General features: G+C 51.9%; 2 protein-coding genes across 5 annotated transcripts in view; both read right to left on the reverse strand.

The window, feature by feature from the left end:
- LOC142821621 (zinc finger protein RFP-like) overlaps positions 1-17,763 on the reverse strand; it is a 411,497-nt gene that overhangs the window by 91,000 nt on the left and 302,734 nt on the right. The gene's annotated exons all lie outside the window — the stretch shown is intronic.
- Positions 1,937-15,985, reverse strand: LOC142821527 (uncharacterized). Of its 4 annotated transcripts, none has more exons than XM_089770987.1 (10): positions 15,525-15,966; positions 14,672-15,132; positions 14,049-14,144; positions 11,705-11,935; positions 11,371-11,393; positions 10,561-10,676; positions 9,947-10,006; positions 7,068-7,268; positions 4,274-4,387; positions 1,937-3,987 (listed from the first exon to the last, which is right to left on the reverse strand). In XM_089770987.1, exons 2-10 carry the CDS (start codon positions 15,041-15,043, stop codon positions 2,912-2,914), a joined length of 2,289 nt encoding a protein of 762 aa, XP_089627113.1. In that variant the 5' UTR covers positions 15,044-15,132; positions 15,525-15,966; the 3' UTR covers positions 1,937-2,911. The 4 variants fall into 4 exon arrangements, 3 of the variants coding, with proteins under 3 accessions (XP_089627113.1, XP_089627114.1, XP_075768820.2); XR_016347327.1 differs by having other exon boundaries at positions 3,850-3,987; positions 7,046-7,268; positions 15,525-15,985; XM_089770988.1 differs by lacking the exon at positions 7,068-7,268 and having other exon boundaries at positions 15,525-15,965.

A 17,763-nucleotide genomic window follows, 5' to 3' on the forward strand; every position in this document is an offset into this window, starting at 1 on the left:
TAAAAACTAGTTCGAATTAGCGTTTTGCTAATTCGAACTAGCAAGTCCACATTGAGTGGACCCTGAACAGGGCTTAAGGATGGCCGGAAGCAGTGCCGGCAGGGCATCAGAGGAGGACTTAGAGCGTGGAGATGCTGTCTCAGGCTAGCCGAGGCTGTGCTTAAAGGGTCCCGACCCCCACCCCGGACGGACAGTTCTCAGGGGTGCCCCGCTTGAAAACCAGTCCTGGCTTGGAGTGCCCGGAGTGCCCACACTGGGCACATCACACCACTCGGACATCAGCCCGGCTGCACTTGCCGCAGGCTGCCATCTAGGGAGAGGGGGCACTTGGGGGGCTGCAGGAGAGCTTCCACCCCCAGAAGCCCACAGAGCCAGCCCAGTCCTCCCCATCGGGTGCTCGTGCCCCTTTCCTCCCTCACCTCCTTCCACTTACCCTTCCCTAGCCCCTTTTCTTGTTGTACAAAATAAAGGACAATTGTGTTCAAAAATGGAATCTGTCTTTATTGAACAAAACTGGGGGAGACTGGGAAAAGGAGGTGGGAGAGGGGAAGAGAAAGGCTGGGAGAGGGGAGGGCAACTAACATGATCAGGGGTTGGGAACAGGTCCCAGATGAAGAAAGGCTACAGAGACTGGGACAGTTCAGCTTAGAAAAGAGGAGATGGAGCGGGGACAGGATAGAAGTCTCTAAAAGCAGGGGTTGGGTGGAGAGGGTGCATTCAGAAAAGTTCTTCATGAGTTCCCATAAAGAAGGACTAGAGGACACCAAAGGAAAGGAATGGGTAGCAGGCTTCAAAGTAGTAAGAGAAAGTTGTTCTTCACAAAGCAAATAGTTAACCTGTGGAACTCCATGCTGCAGGAGGCTGTGAAGGCTACAACTAGAACAGAGTTTAAAGGAAAGTGAGATCAAGTCATGGAGGTTGGGTCCATGGACTAGTCTTAGCCAGGGGGTAGGAGTGGTGTCCCTGCCCAAAGTTTGTGGAAGACTGGAGAGGGATGGCACGAGACAAATGGCTTGGTCACTGTCTTCGGTCCATCCCCTCCAGGGTCCCTAGGGTTGGCCACTGTCAGCAGACAGGCTACTGGGCTAGATGGACCTTTGGTCTGACCCAGGACAGCCATTGTAAGCTCAGGGCTCAGGGTCGGGGGGTCTCAGTGGACCCCCTTGATTATCATGCACACCTGCTCCTGGGTGGCCAGGCTGGCAGCTCTCCTGCCCTAGCCGGCCACTTTCCTGTGCCTAGTGCGGAGATCGTGGACGAGTTCCACGATGTCCGCACTAGCCCAGGAAGGTGTCCGCCTCTTGCGGTCCCAGGCAAGCTACCGGGAGCCGCCAGCCTGGTCCCGGGAAGAGGGGGTGGGCTGGGGGACATCGGGTGGGTGGCTCTGTGCCGTGCCAGGTGCAGGGTCTGCTGGCTGGGTGCTGGCAGGCTTGCACCTGGCACGGGCACTGTAGCCAGCCCGTGCCCCTTTAAGGGGTCCGGGGCCGGGAGGGGGGCATATGAGTTTCCCTGGTGTTGGCCAGAGTGGCCACAAGGGAAAGCTGGGGAGGGCTAGCCTCCCACTAGTTCGAATTAAGGGGCTACACACCCCTTAATTCGAACTAGTAAGTTCGAACTAGGCTTAATCCTCGTAAAATGAGGTTTTCCTAGTTCGAACTAAGCGCTCCGCTAGTTCTATTCAAATTCGAACTAGCGGAGCGCTAGTGTAGTGCCTATGAATGTTAGTTCGAACTAACGTCCGTTAGTTCGAACTAACATTGTAGTGTAGACATACCCTTATAGAGTTCTTTATTTTGGTAGCCTCTCTAATCTCCCTCAGCATTTCAATGTCAGTATCGCTGTCCTGGTCAATTGGTTGGTAATATATCCCTACTGCTAATTTCTTATTATTGGAGCATGGAATTACTATCCATAGCGATACTATTCAACATGTTGATTCACTTAATATTTTTATTTCATTTGATTCTACATTATCTTTCACATACAGTGCCACTCCGCCACCCACCTGGACTGCTCTATCCTTTCTACATATTTTATAGCCCGGTATGATTGTGTCCCACAGATTTTCCTCATTCCACCAGGTTTCAGTGATGCCTAGTATGTCAATCTCCTCCTTTAATATGAGGTACTCTAGTTCACCCATCTAATTAGTCAGACTCCTAGCATTTGTGTACAAGCACTTTAAAAATTTACCACTGCTTATTTGTTTGCCCTTCCCTGATGCTTTGGATTCCTGTGTATGCGGTTATTTGTCAACTCTGGCCCATGATTTGCCCTCTCCTCTCTTTCTGACAACAACTTAGAGAGTCTCTATCAATGGATTCTCCTCTAAGAGAAGTCTCCCTCCGATTAACGTGCATCTCCACACCAATCAGCTTTCCGAAACTTTTCTTGCACAAAAGGCCAGTGTGGACAGGCAACATGAATTTCTTGCGCAAGAAAGCCCCATGGCTAAAATGGCACATCTTTTACAGAAAATGCACATGCCCCTGTAGACGTTCTCTTGCTCAAATACTCTAACGCAAAAACTCATGTGAAAGAGTATTTGCGCAAAATCTTGCCAATACACATTGGCAGTAGCCAATTACTCTAATGCAGGGGGTAAGGAATGGTGCCCCTGGCCTCTGTTTGTCAAAGGCCAGGAGACAAATTCCCTCATTATGATCTTTGATCTACCCCTTCTGGGGCACCTGGTACTGGCCACTGTCGAAAAAAAGGATATTAGGCTAGGTGGACCTTTGGTCTGACCCAGTATGGCTGTTTTTATGTTAAAGTTTGACCTGTGTTTGAAGCCTTTTCTGCAATCAGAGCTGTTATGAGGTGACTCTCTTGTATGTTTTATCTGATGGTTAGTAGGGCAGGAGCACCAACTAAAGCTTTCCCTGCAGTCAGAGCAGGTGAAGGGTCTCTCTCATGTGTGGGTTCTCCTATGTATAACAAGGTGTGAGCTTCTACTGAAGCTTTTCCCACAGTCAGAGCAGGTAAAGGGTTTCTCTCCTGTGTGGGTTCTTCTATGTCTACCAAGCACTGACTTCTGACTGAAGCGTCTCCCGCAGTCAAAGCAATTGAAAGGTTTCTCTCCTGTGTGAGTTCTCCTATGTTTAACAAGGTCTGATCTCCCGATAAAGCTTTTCCCACAGTCAGAGCAATTGAAAGGTTTCTCTCCTGTGTGGGTTCTCCTATGTCTAACAAGGTATGAGTTCTTCCTGAAGCTTTTCCCACAGTCAGAGCAATTGAAAGGTTTCTCCCCTGTGTGGGTCCTCCTATGGATAACAAGGTTTGAACTTCTACTATAGCTTTTCTCGCAGTCAGAGCAATGGAAAGGTTTCTCTCCTGTGTGGGTCCTCCTATGGGTAACAAGGTGCGACCTCTTATTGAAGCTTTTCCCGCAGTCAGAGCAGCTGAATGATTTCTCTCCTGTGTGGACTCTCCTATGTGTAACAAGGTGTGAGCTGCTCAGAAAGTTTTTTCCACAGTCAGAGCAATTGAAAGGTTTGTCTTCTGTGTGGGTCCTCCTATGTCTTACAAGGTGATCGCTTCTACTGAAGCTTTTCCCACAGTCAGAGTAGTTATGGAGTGTCTCTCTTGTATGTATTTTCTGATGGTTTGTAAAGTGAGAGTGCTGACTGAGGCTTTTCCCAGAGTGAGAGCACTTCAAGGGCTTCTCTCTCATATGGGCTCTTTGATGTTCAATAAGAGTTTCACAATCACTACAAATGCAGGGTGACTGTTGATGGGGGATTTTCTGTTGAACAGTTTCCATGTTACTTTTCTTCCCTCTGCTTCTGTGACTGTATTTACCCTGTCCCTCTCCTGGATGGTTTCCACTCTGCCTTTCTGGGCTATGCTGACTCTCGCAAGTCTCTCCCTGCTCATGTATGTGGGAAACATGCCCTTCAGGTCTTCCCAGTAACACCTCACATGGAGACACTAGCTCCGATCCGTCCTGCTGAACAAGATCATGGTTCTCAGTCAGCATCCCATCACCTGTTGGGATAGAGAAATAATCCAGACAGGAGTTATTGTCTATGATGAGCTGAAAGAAAACTCTGAAACAGGAAAGGAAAAGGGGACACGCTAAAATAATGACTGAATTATCATGAGCTTAGCCCCCTTCACAATTCTTCCACAGAGGAGAGATCCCAGCCTCTCCCCACCCACCACACTCTGGCTCAAGTTGAAGACAGACTGAAGAGTGAGATAGACTACATGAAAACACACAAGTTACACCTGCTATAAGCTGGTTTCTGAGGCAATTTAACCGATTGCTCACCTGTGTGGGTGCCACTGATGATCTCCCCTTCCTTACAGCTCTGGTGATCTGGGACCTGCAACTCCTCCTCTCGCTCCACCCAGGAGATCACATGAGCTTCAGAGAGTGGAAATCCTGTTTGGAGAGCAATTAATCAAGTGCTAATCTTGTTCATTAAGGTCTCTGCCATTACTGCTTCCAGAGTCAGGATCGGAGTCACCCATCCAGAGAGGCTCCTTTCCCCACCTTGCAGAGACTGGGATCTGGCTGATACAAGAGCCCAGGACACACACACCTGCAGTAAAGGTGCACCCCCCCACACCTTGAGAATGGCCCAGCTCTTTCCCCAGGGGAGCTGAGCACTCTGCTGCACTCTCTAGGGTACAACTCAGTCCCCCTCAAAGCCCATTCCACCCCCCCCATCCCCAGTATCTCTGGGCAGGACAGGAACACACTGCTCAGAAGGGGAGCTCTAGGGAGGGCTGGCAGGTCTGACACCAAGGCCCCCAGACAGGGCTCAGACTGTAGTGGCCACAAGCCAGGTCACTAGGACTTGGAGAGGAAGGACTAGGTCTTGCTTCCCAAGGCTCTGTCCACAAAGCTCCTGGCTGGGGGGCTGGGCTCCCCCTGCTCTTTGGCTCAAATATTCTACTTGGGCCAGAAGGAGGCAGAGGAAGTTGTCTAAGCAGCTAAGTGAATCCTTGGCAGGCTGCTTCAGGCCCTGCCTATGCTCCTAACCCCGACTACCTGTGTCTGGGTGGGCCCTGCTAGCTGCCCACAACAGCTGCCATTCCCGCGGCTGCCCAGGTTGGCACTAGGCTTCTCCAGCGACCAGCCAGGGTGAAGCTGGGTCGTGCTGCTTCTCTGATGCTTGGGGCTGTTACTCAGCTCCTCGTCTGTAACCTTGGTTCTACTTTGCCAGCAGAAGTCTTTGTGTGGTTTCCCAGTCTGCCTCTTCCAGAGAGCCTGGCCTTTGATTTGGGAGGCACAGAATCTACCACATTTGCACCTTGTAAGCGCCTTCCCCTGAGCTTTGCCTCCACCCCTTCTTGGACCTGCATTTAGGGTTTGGAAGAGCCACCTGTGATGTGACCATGGAGATCATTGTGCTACCACAGTTACACAATCGCAAGAAACCTTGTGCGAAGTGTGCTGTGTGCCGAGTCAATGGAAAAATTCTGATCTGATGACTATGATTATCTTGTTTATGTCCATTATTTTGTAACTAAAACAAGCCAGGTTTTGGCAGAATGGTGGAGCACTGGGTACCAACTAACCAAGAAATCACATTCCTGAGCAGGAGGAGGGCAATCAACTCAACGCTCTCTGCAGTAACTGCAAACACACAGTCCTAACAAATAGCTCACTGACCCTTGTGCACATGAACAGGATGAGGGGATAATGGATATGGATGTTTTTCTCAAACAAACAGGCAGAAGGCCAAAGGGGGTAGCAACACATGGAACGCAACATGCATTTTGTTTGTGTCAATGTGAGAGGAGGGGCAAAGCCACAGGAGGGGCATGTTGATACTGGCTGAGGGGCAGTGTTCTAGCTGCTAACTGAGCTGGTACCATTATTGGGTTGGGACAAGTCTCGTTATACCTGTGCCTGAGGAGCTGGGACACTAGCACCCTGCTCCTTTCACAATAAACCTGGCCGAGTGCTTTAGCCTCCGAATGGAGCTTAGGTCTTTCTTAGCGGCAACCCTGTGGTGTGCTGCACGCTCTGCCAGTGCCACTGGCATCAAGGCTCCAGAAAGAGCCGCACTGAATAAGCCATATCAATGCTCTGTGGCGCTAGTAGCAATTCTAATGGCACTGCAGTTGCTGAGGGAAGCAAAATTATCAATCACAGCAGCACCTGGGAACTCTGATGTAAATCAGGACCCCATTATGCTATCGCAGTGCTCATATGGAGCTAAGCATCACCCCTCTTTAGTGTAGGTATCCTTCCCAGCCCTGAGAAACAGGGACACACTATAAAAGCTAGTAAAGAGAGAAATGACCACACAGAGAGTCTAAGAGACTTGATCAAGGTCACACAGGAAGATTGTGATGAGCAGAGAACTGAACACAGGTCTCCTGAAGATAAAGCCAGACATTCACACAGGAAGAAAAAGTCCCTACCCAAAGATATTTCACTCTAAAAACACAACACAGATGACGTGATTTATCTCTACTGCACACAGAGGCAAGTGAGCCCCAGAGAGAATGAAGCTGAAGTTTTGAAAGGAAACCCAGCCTGTGCCTGAAATGCAAGGAGAGCTCTGCTCACGTTTCTCTACTACAGAGCTACCTCGGACAAAATACTCACAGAGCGTGAACTGCCTCATCCACCCTCCCTCAGCCCCAGTATCCAGCCCCTCCCACTGGCAAGAACAGCATGTCACAGAGATTAGCTAGAAGCAGGGAAGGACTCTGGGAACCACACCCTCCTTCCAGTGGCTGAGCACACTGCCACATGGGGACCCTGCAGCCACTAACAGCAGCCAGACCCAGACCTCTAGTACCTGCTGTTCCTGCCTGAGCCCTTCCATTCACACCTCTGGTCAAGGCACAAGATGGGCAAGATGGGGGGCAGAAGCGCAGTGAGACCTTAGGTGTGGGAAGAGCCACACCATTGTTACATCCCTGAACCTGCTTTCCCTGGGAGTGGGCACGGAGGGGACAGTCTTTCACACAAGAGCCAGGATTATTATGGCAGATACTCCTGACATTGGGGGCAGAGGCAATGAATAACCCTGAACCAAACCCAACCCAGATGCTCCAGAGCCCACCCAGCTGCTGTTACCCAAGGAGGCAGGAATCCTTACTCAGCCAGCTCACAGCCTCATAATTTTCCTGCATCACATCCCAGTAGAGGGCTCTCTGGCCCAGGTCCAGCAGAGCCCATTCCTCCTCAGAGAAATACACAGCCACCTCCTCGAAGCTCACAGGCTCCGCCATGGCCATTTCCTTTCCCTGGCTCTGCAGGCCAGGGGCTGAGCTGGAGTCAGACATGGGTGTTCTGCAGCCTGGCAGGGGGAGAAGAGGAATTGGAGACATTTCAGAAGAGGCTTTAATCCTTTCCAAGCCCCCATTCTTCCCAGACTCTGTCCGTGGTGACACACACGCTAGACTCTGCCATTGTGGGCAAAAGTTTTAGTCTAGATATTCCATAAACAGTGCACAGGAGTTAGATCCCAAATACACATTCATTTCTGTCTGTACAGGCAGTCCCCGGGTTACGTACAAGATAGGGACTGTAGGTTTGTTCTTAAGTTGAATTTGTATGTAAGTTGGAACTGGTACATATTGTAGGGGAAACTCTAGCCAAACATTTATCCAGAGCTCAGTTTTATTCTCCCACACCCCACTTCCCTCAGTCCTTTATTCTCAAGCTGAGGTGTCTGCTGTGAAAAGCCGCTCTGCATCTCCCTGGTCTGCTGGGGGAGGGGGCGCTAGCTTCGCGTCTCCCTGGTCTGCTGGGGGGAAGCAGCTAGTGCGGGGCTGCCTCACCCCGTTTGTAAGTAGGGATCCAATGTAAGTCGGATCCATGTAACCCGGGGACTGCCTGTACCTGGCTTGTGTTACAACATTACTGAGTCTGTAACAATGGGATTTAGTTCTCAGCACCCAGTGTTTCTGATAAGCCACATATTCATCTGCCTGACCATGGACGTAGGTTAAATGTAGGCTGCTGTATTTAAAACCCTTAGTCTTCATTCACTGATTTGCAGCACAAACTTTTCTCTCTCATCTGAAAGACGTTATAAACTCTTTCCACAACAGAGTCAGTGAAATTAACACCACCATTCAGATGTTTATTATTAAACATGTGTGCTGAGTGTTAGCAGGATGAGATCTTAAAATTAAAGAAGATATTCTCAGTCATGCAGTCTGACCCCCTCAGTGGCACAAGCCATTGCACTTAGTCCAGTTACCCAGGCACAAAGCTCTGTTTCCCCACAGTAGCTGTGTCTAGACTGGCAAGTTTTTCCGCAAAAGAAGCTGCTTTTGCTGAAAAACTTGCCAGCTGTCTACACTGGCCGCTTGAATTTCCGCAAGAACACTGACGATCTCATGTAAGAAATCAATGCTTCTTGTAGAAATACTATGCTGCTCCCGTTCAGGCAAAAGTCCTTTTGCGCAAGAGGGCCAGTGTAGACAGCAGAGATTTGTTTTGCACAAAAAAGCCCCGATCGCAAAAATGGCAATCGGGGGTTTTTTACGCAAAAGCGCGTCTAGATTGGCAAGAACGCTTTTCCGCCAAAAGTGCTTTTGCGGAAAAGCGGCCGTACTGGTCTAGACGCTCTTTTCCGCAAATGCTTTTACTGGAAAACTTTTCCGTTAAAAGCATTTGCGGAAAATCATGCCAGTCTAGACATAGCCAGTGCTTTCTAGAAAGTCCCCCAGTGATTTGAAGACATCAGGAGATGGAGAATCCACCAGCTTTTTGCTCCTTTGTTTCAGTAGCTAATCCTCTTCCCTGTCGAACATTTTTGCCTTTTCTCCAGCCTAAAATAGTCTGGCTTCAGCTTTCACTTACTTGGCTCTCACTGAGCCTTATCCAGTCAATGGCGTGGGCAATACATTTTGATGGGGGGCCAAATGGAATGTGGCTGAGAGCTGCACTCTTCCATGACATTAATGCAGGGTCTGGGATGAACGTTGGGAGAAGGAAGCAAGCTTGGGGTAAGGGTTTGGGATGCAGGACAGATAGAGGGGGTCTAGGAGGGAGTTTGGGTGAAGGAGGCAGGCTGTGATTTAGGACACTGGATTCGCCAACTACTCATTAGATATTTAAAGTAACTTCAATTTAGGTAAGTGGCTGAGTGGACTAATAAGGGGTTGTGGGTTTCTGACCACAGAGAGCTCTTGCATATATAGATGCAGGAGGAGTACAGAGTTTGGGCATGGTGAGTGTGGGGCAGGAGTGCGGAACAGAGATTAGGAGGGGAAGGGAGAGGTTGGGGTGGCAGAGGCAAGTCCTGGACAGGAGATTTATCTGAGTGACTCCTGGCCAGAGGCCAAGCACCTCAGGAAGGCAGGGAGCCTGCCCGACCCTCTCACAGGCTGCAGGGCCATGTGCATGTGTGAATAATTATGACCCAGAGGGGAGGGAGCGCGGTGCTTTGTTTCTGGCCAGAAACCGGCCAATGAGATTGTCCTGGGGGGTGGAAACAGCACCTGAAGCCTTCCCCCCTCCCCTCCAGGCTCACAGTTGCTTTCTGAGGGACTTGTAGATGGGGAGTGGCATCTGTGGGCTGGATCCGATGGCTTGGTGGGGTGGATCCGACCCATGGGCTGTATTTTGCCCAGGCCTGCACTAGACATAACAGCCTTTGGGGATCCAGAAGTTTCTTGCCTTGAACGAACTGATATAGTGGAAGCCAGGCAGCTCACTGCCTATTTATTGTTTGAAACCAACCCCATATTGAAACTGAGCAGTGAAATCTGAGCTTGAAGGTGTTGTCCACTGTGCGCTTTAACTTCACCCCTTTAGCATCACAAACCCATAGACCGGTGTTTCTCCAAGTGTTCATAGGTCCCCATGCAGTGCCCCTGGGTCTCCTCACTGATCAGTGCGTGAGAAATAAGGCTGTGTGCACTGTGGTCACTGGGTCTGGTTGATAACTTCAATGACAATCCCATGAGGATGTTTTCACTGGAATTTTCTCATCATTTAAAGACTCTCCACCTGCAAACTCACCCTGTCTGAAAGCTCCCAGGGATTTTCCTCTTGCTCTCTCCAGTGTAGAGGGCAGCGTCTCTGGTGGGGGAAGGGATAAGGGAGGTGAGACTCCAGGCACTCCTCTTTATAACAATGTCCCCACTCTGAACTCTGCATTTCAATTGTATCAGAGACCAGACAGAGACACACTCAGGAATGGAGTATGAAAGAGTCTGAAACTTTCATTTCCTCTCTCACTCGGGCACCTCCCAGCAATGGAGCCAACATCCCCGCAACCTGTCCCAGGAGAGACAAGCTGTACGTGAGATTTACTTTTCCCTCCTCACTCTCTCCCACTTGGTTTCTCATTCAATTACTGCTTGTCATAACCTGGAGCTGTGGTGGTGGGACACGTGGCCAACACAGTAACTTTAACCATTTTGATCTCTGAATGGGAGGTCCAGAGTTTGCAAACCCCTGGCTCTATCTCCAAGTAGCTGGGTCTGTTCAATCAGTGTCTCTAAGGACAGCAGAGTGATGGGGCCGTCATTCTCCACGTGGGAATTGAGGCAGAGGAATATTGGCTTCAGAGGCCAGATTCAATGGTCTCAGATAATTTAACCACTTTCCCCTCATCCATCCCTTCCAGGTACCTTTGAACTCCCTCAGAGTCTCTGACAGAGCAATCGTTTTCTGAGAAAAACTGCTGACTTGGTCTTCCAGTTCAGGGGAACTCTCCTCTGGCAGCTGGAATTGCCCCATCTCACACCTGGACAGAAACAATTCAATGTGATTGTATGTCGTTTACTGCTGATAACTTCTGGCTAGTAAGTCTCAGCTCTAACAGGCCTGGAGTTAGAATTCCTCCAATTTTCCCAGCCTGAGAGCAAGGACAACACAGTCCATGGCCATGCAAATTTCCCCTGAAAGGCCCCATTGCTGTTCTTCATGTCTGGCCTGAGGAGACTGGCTGGAGGACAAAAGGGGAATTGAGTCTTCATGGCCAACTCACTCCTTGGCCTTCAGGCACTGAAACACAAGAGGTTCCCAGGTGAAGGACTGAAGGAATCTGTCCAATAGGGACTAGACTAAGACACCAGCTCCACCCTCCCCCAGCTCCTCCCACACAGGTCCCCAAACAGCCCTCAGGTGGGACGGACTCTTGGTCCTTGCTGCCCCGGGCTGACTGTGCCCAGCATTGACAGGCCCATGTTCCACCCCACAGTTCGGAGGTAGCCAATCCACAGGGAGGTAACAGCTCCAGGAAACACTTGAGGTCAGACTGTGCCCTGAATGGGGAATTCCAGAGTCTGCTGTGCGAGAGTGAGACCCTCAGAATTAAATAAATGAAAAATATTCATATCTAACATCTGGCTGTAGAGCCCTGTGGAGATGTGGTGCTAACATCAGCTCCAAGCTCTTTCCCTGAGCTGTGCAGCGTGAGGGGAGTGAGAGCCACATACCTAATCAGGGTGCTTCTGATGTCCTAGAAAAAAAAAGACACAGAAAAGACTCTCAGCCCCATTGGACACACACAGGGGACCTCAGGGAAGGGATTTTGCAAACATGGGAAGAGAGGCCCTGCCCTGGCCCCAGGAAAATGGATCCCCTGAGCGAATGGGACTTTACAATCTCTAGTAGCTCTGTGCCTGTAACTTTACAAAGCACAGCAATTACTCACATGGCAGCAATGCACATGGAGTTACACCCAGATCTGACAACTGGACCTCAGCACTTGTGATTCAGGAGCCTCCCTTCCCTGTGTGGGGAGCTGGGATGTTTCTCCCGCAGTCTCACCTTCAGGAGTTCATTTGCTGGCTTCTGACATGTCCCCTCCAGCTCACTGATCCGCTCGCTGAGATGGGAAATCTGAGCAGAGAGTTTCCTGACAGTGTCATTCTGGAGCCTCCCAATCTCCTCATCCAGCTTCTCCAGCTGGGCCAGCAGGAGTCGCTCTTGTTCCTCCAGGAACTGCCGCAGCTGCTGAAACTCAGCCACAATCATCTGCCTCTCGGCTTGGGACCATTTCTGTATGAAAACAGGGAAAGGGTTGGTCAAGGGCATGAAAGGAGCCCAGGGCCCTTTCATGGAGAGCTGAGTGTGCAGCAGGGAGAATTTCTTGGAAAACCCTAAAATGTGTGACATTTGACTCTACTTTGTGGTTAGTAGGCAGAGGTGGCTCTCCCAGCATCTCCTTTGGCCCCTGTGTCCCCCTGAAAGGGATTTTCCCATGTCTGTCATGGGCAGCTATGACGTACTGTTGGTACCTTGCTGGTTGCTGGGCTTGGGCTGTGGGTGACCCCCACTGGTTACTGTCTGTACCACGGCCCAGCAGAGTAGCTGATGGTCAGGGAGGTAACCTGTTCGACCAGTTACCTCCCAGGGAGAGGAACAAAGGAAGGTGGAATGCCGCCACTGCCTGGGGGGCAGGGTTGGAAGGGACTTTTTTTAGTGTCGGCCTAGGAAGCAGGGGAGAAGGAGCTAGGGAGGGGGCTGGGATTGTAGGGCCCAGTCACCCCCTATCTCAAGGGGGGGCACTGCGGCCTCCTAGCCCAGTTCCTGAAACCAGATTACATCTGTGCTGTGCTGTATCCTGGAGAAGCAATAAACTCCCTCTATTCTACTGGCTAGTGGAGTCTGTTCGTGCCACTACAGGGGTGCAGGAGGCGGGGGACCCCGATGTGCCGCCACCGTAGCATCTTTTGTTATTCATGGGCTCTGGAAATTCAGACCCTGAGCAGCATGAGGCAGGACTCAGCACCACCCTGACAGAGATACCCTGGGAGGAAAAAGAAGGAAACATGTTAATGTACGAAGTGAGCAGAGAGCCCTTCAGGGGGACACTCAGCTCCTTTGGGGAGGATGTCTGGGAAAGCCACAAAGGCTGGACTCATGCAGGGCCGCATTATGACTTTCGTGGGCCCTAGGCACTTTTACCTTCATGGGCCCTTTCTTCCATAAAAATATATATATATTAAAAACTATATTTTACGACTGCGTTGGTATAAAGACGAATCTAAGCCAGCCTGGATTATATTCGTCTTTATACCAACGCAGTCGAAGTATCAGATACTTCGACTGCGCTGAGGCAAAGTTGGCCTCCTATCCGCCATCATTCAATTGGCGCCTATGGCCGAAGCCATATTGGCAATACAATTTACAGTCACTAAGCTTCTCACTATAGTACAAAATAATAGTGCATATATCAAAGAGTTCTCCGTTTTGTTTACTTAAAAGGTATGTATTATAATTAATTTCATCAGTAAGTTATCATCTCTTTAGGTTAGTGATTACCTTATATAAATAATTTATTAATTTTGCAAATACGGGATTGTTATTCACTAAATACGTGTGAATAAATTTGAATGGAATGAAGTGCACATGTATATTTTATTGTGTTTATATTGGGTGCTTAATTATAACATTTGAAAAAAACCGTTACATCTCAAATATACTCACCTTAGTTCAGAATTGATAAGTAGTTCCATAAAATTATTATATGTATACATGTGCAAGAAAGTATTCGGTAAAAATGCAAATGTGTATTACTGATGGAAATTCCGTTATGGTGTAATATCCGATTGTTGAGTTGAGCTCCAACTTTCGATTTGAATTATTGCAATTAATAATATAATATAAACAATTAAATTTTTAAATACTGTGATTTTTTTTGTATTTTAATAAACATTTTTCTGAGCCCTAAAAATTTCGTGGACACAAGGTACTTATGCCTTCGTGGGCCCCTCCCACCATAATAATATCAATATTAAAAATTATTTTTGATATAACTTTAACTACTTCAACATTTTATTTTTTTTCTTTTTTAGGCAAAATTTAATACATTTTCGTGGGCCCTAAAAGTTTCATTTTTTTCTTCTGATTTTAAAAGAAATTAAAACATTTTTGTGGGCCCCTAAAAGTATTGTGGACCCTAGGCACTGTGCCTAATGAATAAGTTGGCCCTGGACTCATGCACTGACATGGATGCTCAAGGCCTTTCTACACATGGATCTCACCCTGCAATCCACGATCCAGGAGAAACACAAACAAGCCCAACCTCACCAAGGCCACACAGGAGTCTGCCTCCTAACTCAGCCCTCCCAATACCAGTCCTTGCTGGTCCATAGCCGCAGGCACCTACCAGATACTCCTGGCATTTCCCTTCTGCTGTTGTTTTCCTTCCCAGCACCTGCTCTCTCTCTTCCCTCAGAGTCTTCAAATGGGCCTCCAATTTTTCCTGAAGAAACAGATATAAGCATGAGAGCAAACCCCATCAGATGTTGGGAGCCCATCTGTCTGCCTTTAAGAGAGTCCCAGTTTTGTGGAGTTCTGCCCCTGTTCACCAAGGACTTAGCCCTGGACATGGTTTTGTCCGTAGAAGGAGACTGCGGATGCAGCACGACACCTGCGAGGGCGGGGGAAGGATCAGTGGTAGCACCTTTAAAAAGAATGATGCAGGTGGGGATTAGGGAGGTAAAAAATGGTTAACAATACTAATCATGTTACTGATTACAATTTTATCAGTGACAGGAGTTTTTTAACCTGCTGACAGGTAGGGCTGATAGTGGAAATGGGCTCTCCTGGGCCAGGGATCTCTCTCGAGGTCTGCCTGGGGTGGCCACAAGGACTGCTGGCTGATGGGAACTCCCAGAAGCTGCAGACTGACATTAGCTACCAGAGGGAAGCAGGCACTGCTGGGGCAGTGGGGAATTTAACCAGTAACTAGCACTGATAATTAAAATGCACTGGACAGCCACTCTGTACCTTGTACTCCTGGGCAGCTTCCTTTATGGGCAGCACCCTGGGAGCCTGGGATCTGTCACACACCACACGGATGGGAGTTTGATCCTCTTCACAGAACCACTTCAGAGTCTCCTGGTGCTCCCCGCACACCCCATCCCATCTTGCTCTCTGTGCTGCCTGGAAACTCAGCGGCTTGGCTAGTTCCACCACGTTTGCCAGCTGCCGGTTGGGCCGGAGGGGTCCCTGCTGCTCAGTGTCTCTGCCCTGAGGGCTGAGGGGGGCCTGGCAGGAATTGTGCCCACACTCCAGAGTGACAGGGGCTGTGAAATCCTCCAGGCAGACGGGACGCGGCGCTTCCTCCCGGACACTTTCCACGGGGCTCTCTGCAGCCATGGCTGCCGCTGGGCTGGGGAGCAGAGGCCGTGTCACTTCCCTGAGCTCAGCAATAGCCAGGCAGGTCCAGGGGCATGAGGGCACCAGCACTGAGAATAAAAAAAACAAAATCAAAATTAAAAAACGAAAAAGCCCCCAAATCTTCGCTCACCGCTGCCCCCGCCAGATCCTCCCCTGGGCCCCTCAGCCCCCTGCCCCAGCCAGACCCCCCGCCCGTGTCTGCGCCCCTCAGAGCAGGGCCCCTCCTCACCCCGTGTTAATATCCCCCCCCCCCCGCAGCCCCTCTGTGAGCCCCGGCGCGCACCCCCAGACACCCTGCGCGGCGGGAGAATCAGGAAGCCCGACGGAGGGACCGCGGGGGGGGCGCCCGATACCTGACGCCGCCTCCTCCCCCAGCCCCCTCACGCCGGGCCGCCCCCTCCGCGCTGGGCCAACCCCGCAGCGAGTAACGGCGCCAACGGCCCCTCGCAACGGCTCCCACCTCAGGGCGCGCGGCGCGTGACGTTACTGCGGCCGCCGCGGGGCGGGCGGGGAGTGACGGGCGGGGACGCACTAAACTGCCGGCTGCGGGGTGTAGAATGGGGCCGGCGCGGTCAGACCGCGCATGCGCACCGGGCTAGTGACCCCGAGCAGAGTCCCGCGCCCGGGGTTTAGCTCAGCCCGCGAGCTGCCCGGCCACGCCCCCAGCGCCGCGGGGCCCCACGTGGCTTCCGCCTGTGAGAGCCAGGCCGGGGCGAGATTCTCCAGGCCCCGGGGCAGCCGCTCCCCGCGTGTCTGTGCCGAGAGCAGCTCCCCTGGGGCGGGCACCGGCTCTGCGGGGGGAGCCTCCCGCGGGACAGCGGAGCGGCCCCGAACCAGCTGCTGCGCCGGGGGCCCGGAGGGGGGGAGTCAACAGGCTGCGGGTCCCCCCCCTCCAGCCCCTGCCCCTGAGCCCCATGGCCCCGCCGCAGTGCAGCCCCTGCCCCTCCATCGCCCCCACAGCCCGGCGCCCCAGCACTCGCCTTGGCAGCCACTGGCCGCAGCGGGAGCTCAACGGACCCCGCCCCCCACTGTGACGTTGCTTGCTCCGCCCCTTGCTCTCGCTCCGATTGACAAGGGTTCCCCGGGCTGTCACGCCTCTCTGGCCGCATCATCAGTGACGTAAACTGCTCCGCCCCTTGCTCTCCCCCCGGGGTGACGGGGATTCCTCTGGCCCTGCTGTCACGCCGGGAGTGACGGGGCTGCACAAAGACGATGGGGGCGGGGCCGGGGCTCCACGAACCAATGAGAGCAGGAACCCAACGGACCCCGCCCCCCACTGTGACGTTGATTGCTCCGCCCCTTGCTCTCGCTCCGATTGACAAGGGTTCCCCGGGCTGTCACGCCCCAGTGACGCACAATTGCCCGCCCCGTGGCGTCATCATCAGTGACGTAATTGCCCCGCCCCTTGCTCTCCCGCCCAGGTGACGGGGATTCCCCTGGCCCAGCTGTCAGGCCGGGAGCGACGGGGCTGCCCAGAGACTCGGCGGGGCAGGGACTCGGAAGGGGGCGGGGCCGGGGCTCCACGAACCAATGAGAGCGCGGAGCCCAGTGACCCGCCTGCTGCCGCCTCCCCCCTCCGGCCGAGACACGGACCCGCCTCTCGGGCCACTGGGGCGGGAGCGCGCGGACTCGGCCGGGCTCGGGACCCGGAACGTGTCACCTGCGGGGGGGGCGCCGGGTCCTCGCCCTGGGCTGGCAGCTCCCGCGACTCCCCCCCCGCGACCGTGACTATCCCCCTGCGAGCCCCCCCGCAGCCCCCTTGCAAGCCCCTCACAGCCCTTCCTGCGAGCCCGCCCCCCTCCAAACCTCCCACTTCATCCCCCGGAGCTTTGGCAGACACCCCGATATCCTGCAAAGCCCCGCACTGAAGTGCCCCTGGGCTCTGTTTGCAGGACGCTGGGAACGGGCCGCAGGGGGCGGGTCACTGGGGATCCCTGTTCTGTTCCCTCCCCCTGGGGCACCCGCACTGGGCACTGGGCAGACAGGACACTGGGCTGGGGGGGCCTTTGTCTGACCCGGCCTGGCCGCTCCTGTGTGCATGGGACCCATTAATTTTGGCAGCGCTATTGACACTGAGGCTCCTTTAGAACGAGCCAGAGCAGCCTTAGCGCATGTCAGAATCAGGCCCTGGAAACATGGATTCCAGCTGGGATAAGTGTTTGGCCTGAGAATTGAATGTCACTGGGCTTGGAGGGAGCAGATGCCAGCGAACCTCGATTTCACTGTCCACTCACAAACTGAGGGGAAAAATCTTTCCCTTCATAGTAACTGAAAGTTCCACACAGGCCCAGAAAGAGCCGGGCTGCTTGAGAACTTCTTATCCTTGAAGGACTTTGACTTGGTCTGTTTTGAGAGTCACATTAACAATTTGTGGTTTAATAATAAAGATTTTACTGTTTGAATCTCAGTGTCTGTCACTGAATAGTTACTGTCTGAGCCCAGTACTGCCTGCCCCTCCCCCTAGCATTTCCCACTGCTGTGAAAATTGAACATGGTAAAACTGCAACTGGGAGCATGTAACTAGATCCATATAAATACTCAACTGTTACTTTATCTGTCAACATCGCACATCAAACACAATGAATTCTGCACAAGATTCACTCTCACTCCTTATAGGCACAGTTCTGGGAGCTGAGCATCACAGCCTGGTGGATTCTGGGGAACATGTGACACCCCAGAGACTCGCCACATCAGCCCAG

Source organism: Pelodiscus sinensis, chromosome 19 (assembly GCF_052426305.1).
Source record: "Pelodiscus sinensis isolate ZL-2025 chromosome 19, ASM5242630v1, whole genome shotgun sequence".
Classification (NCBI taxonomy): domain Eukaryota; kingdom Metazoa; phylum Chordata; order Testudines; family Trionychidae; genus Pelodiscus; species Pelodiscus sinensis.

Coding starts and splice junctions, on each gene's coding strand:
- LOC142821527 (XM_089770987.1), bottom strand. CDS start 15,043: ATGGCTGCAGAGAGCCCCGTGGAAAGTGTCCGGGAGGAAGCGCCGCGT. Junction 14,145..14,671: donor AAGCTGCCCAGGAGTACAAG/GTACAGAGTGGC, acceptor CTGTTTCTTCAG/GAAAAATTGGAGGCCCATTT. Junction 10,007..10,560: donor GACTCTGAGGGAGTTCAAAG/GTACCTGGAAGG, acceptor TTCCCCCACCAG/AGACGCTGCCCTCTACACTG.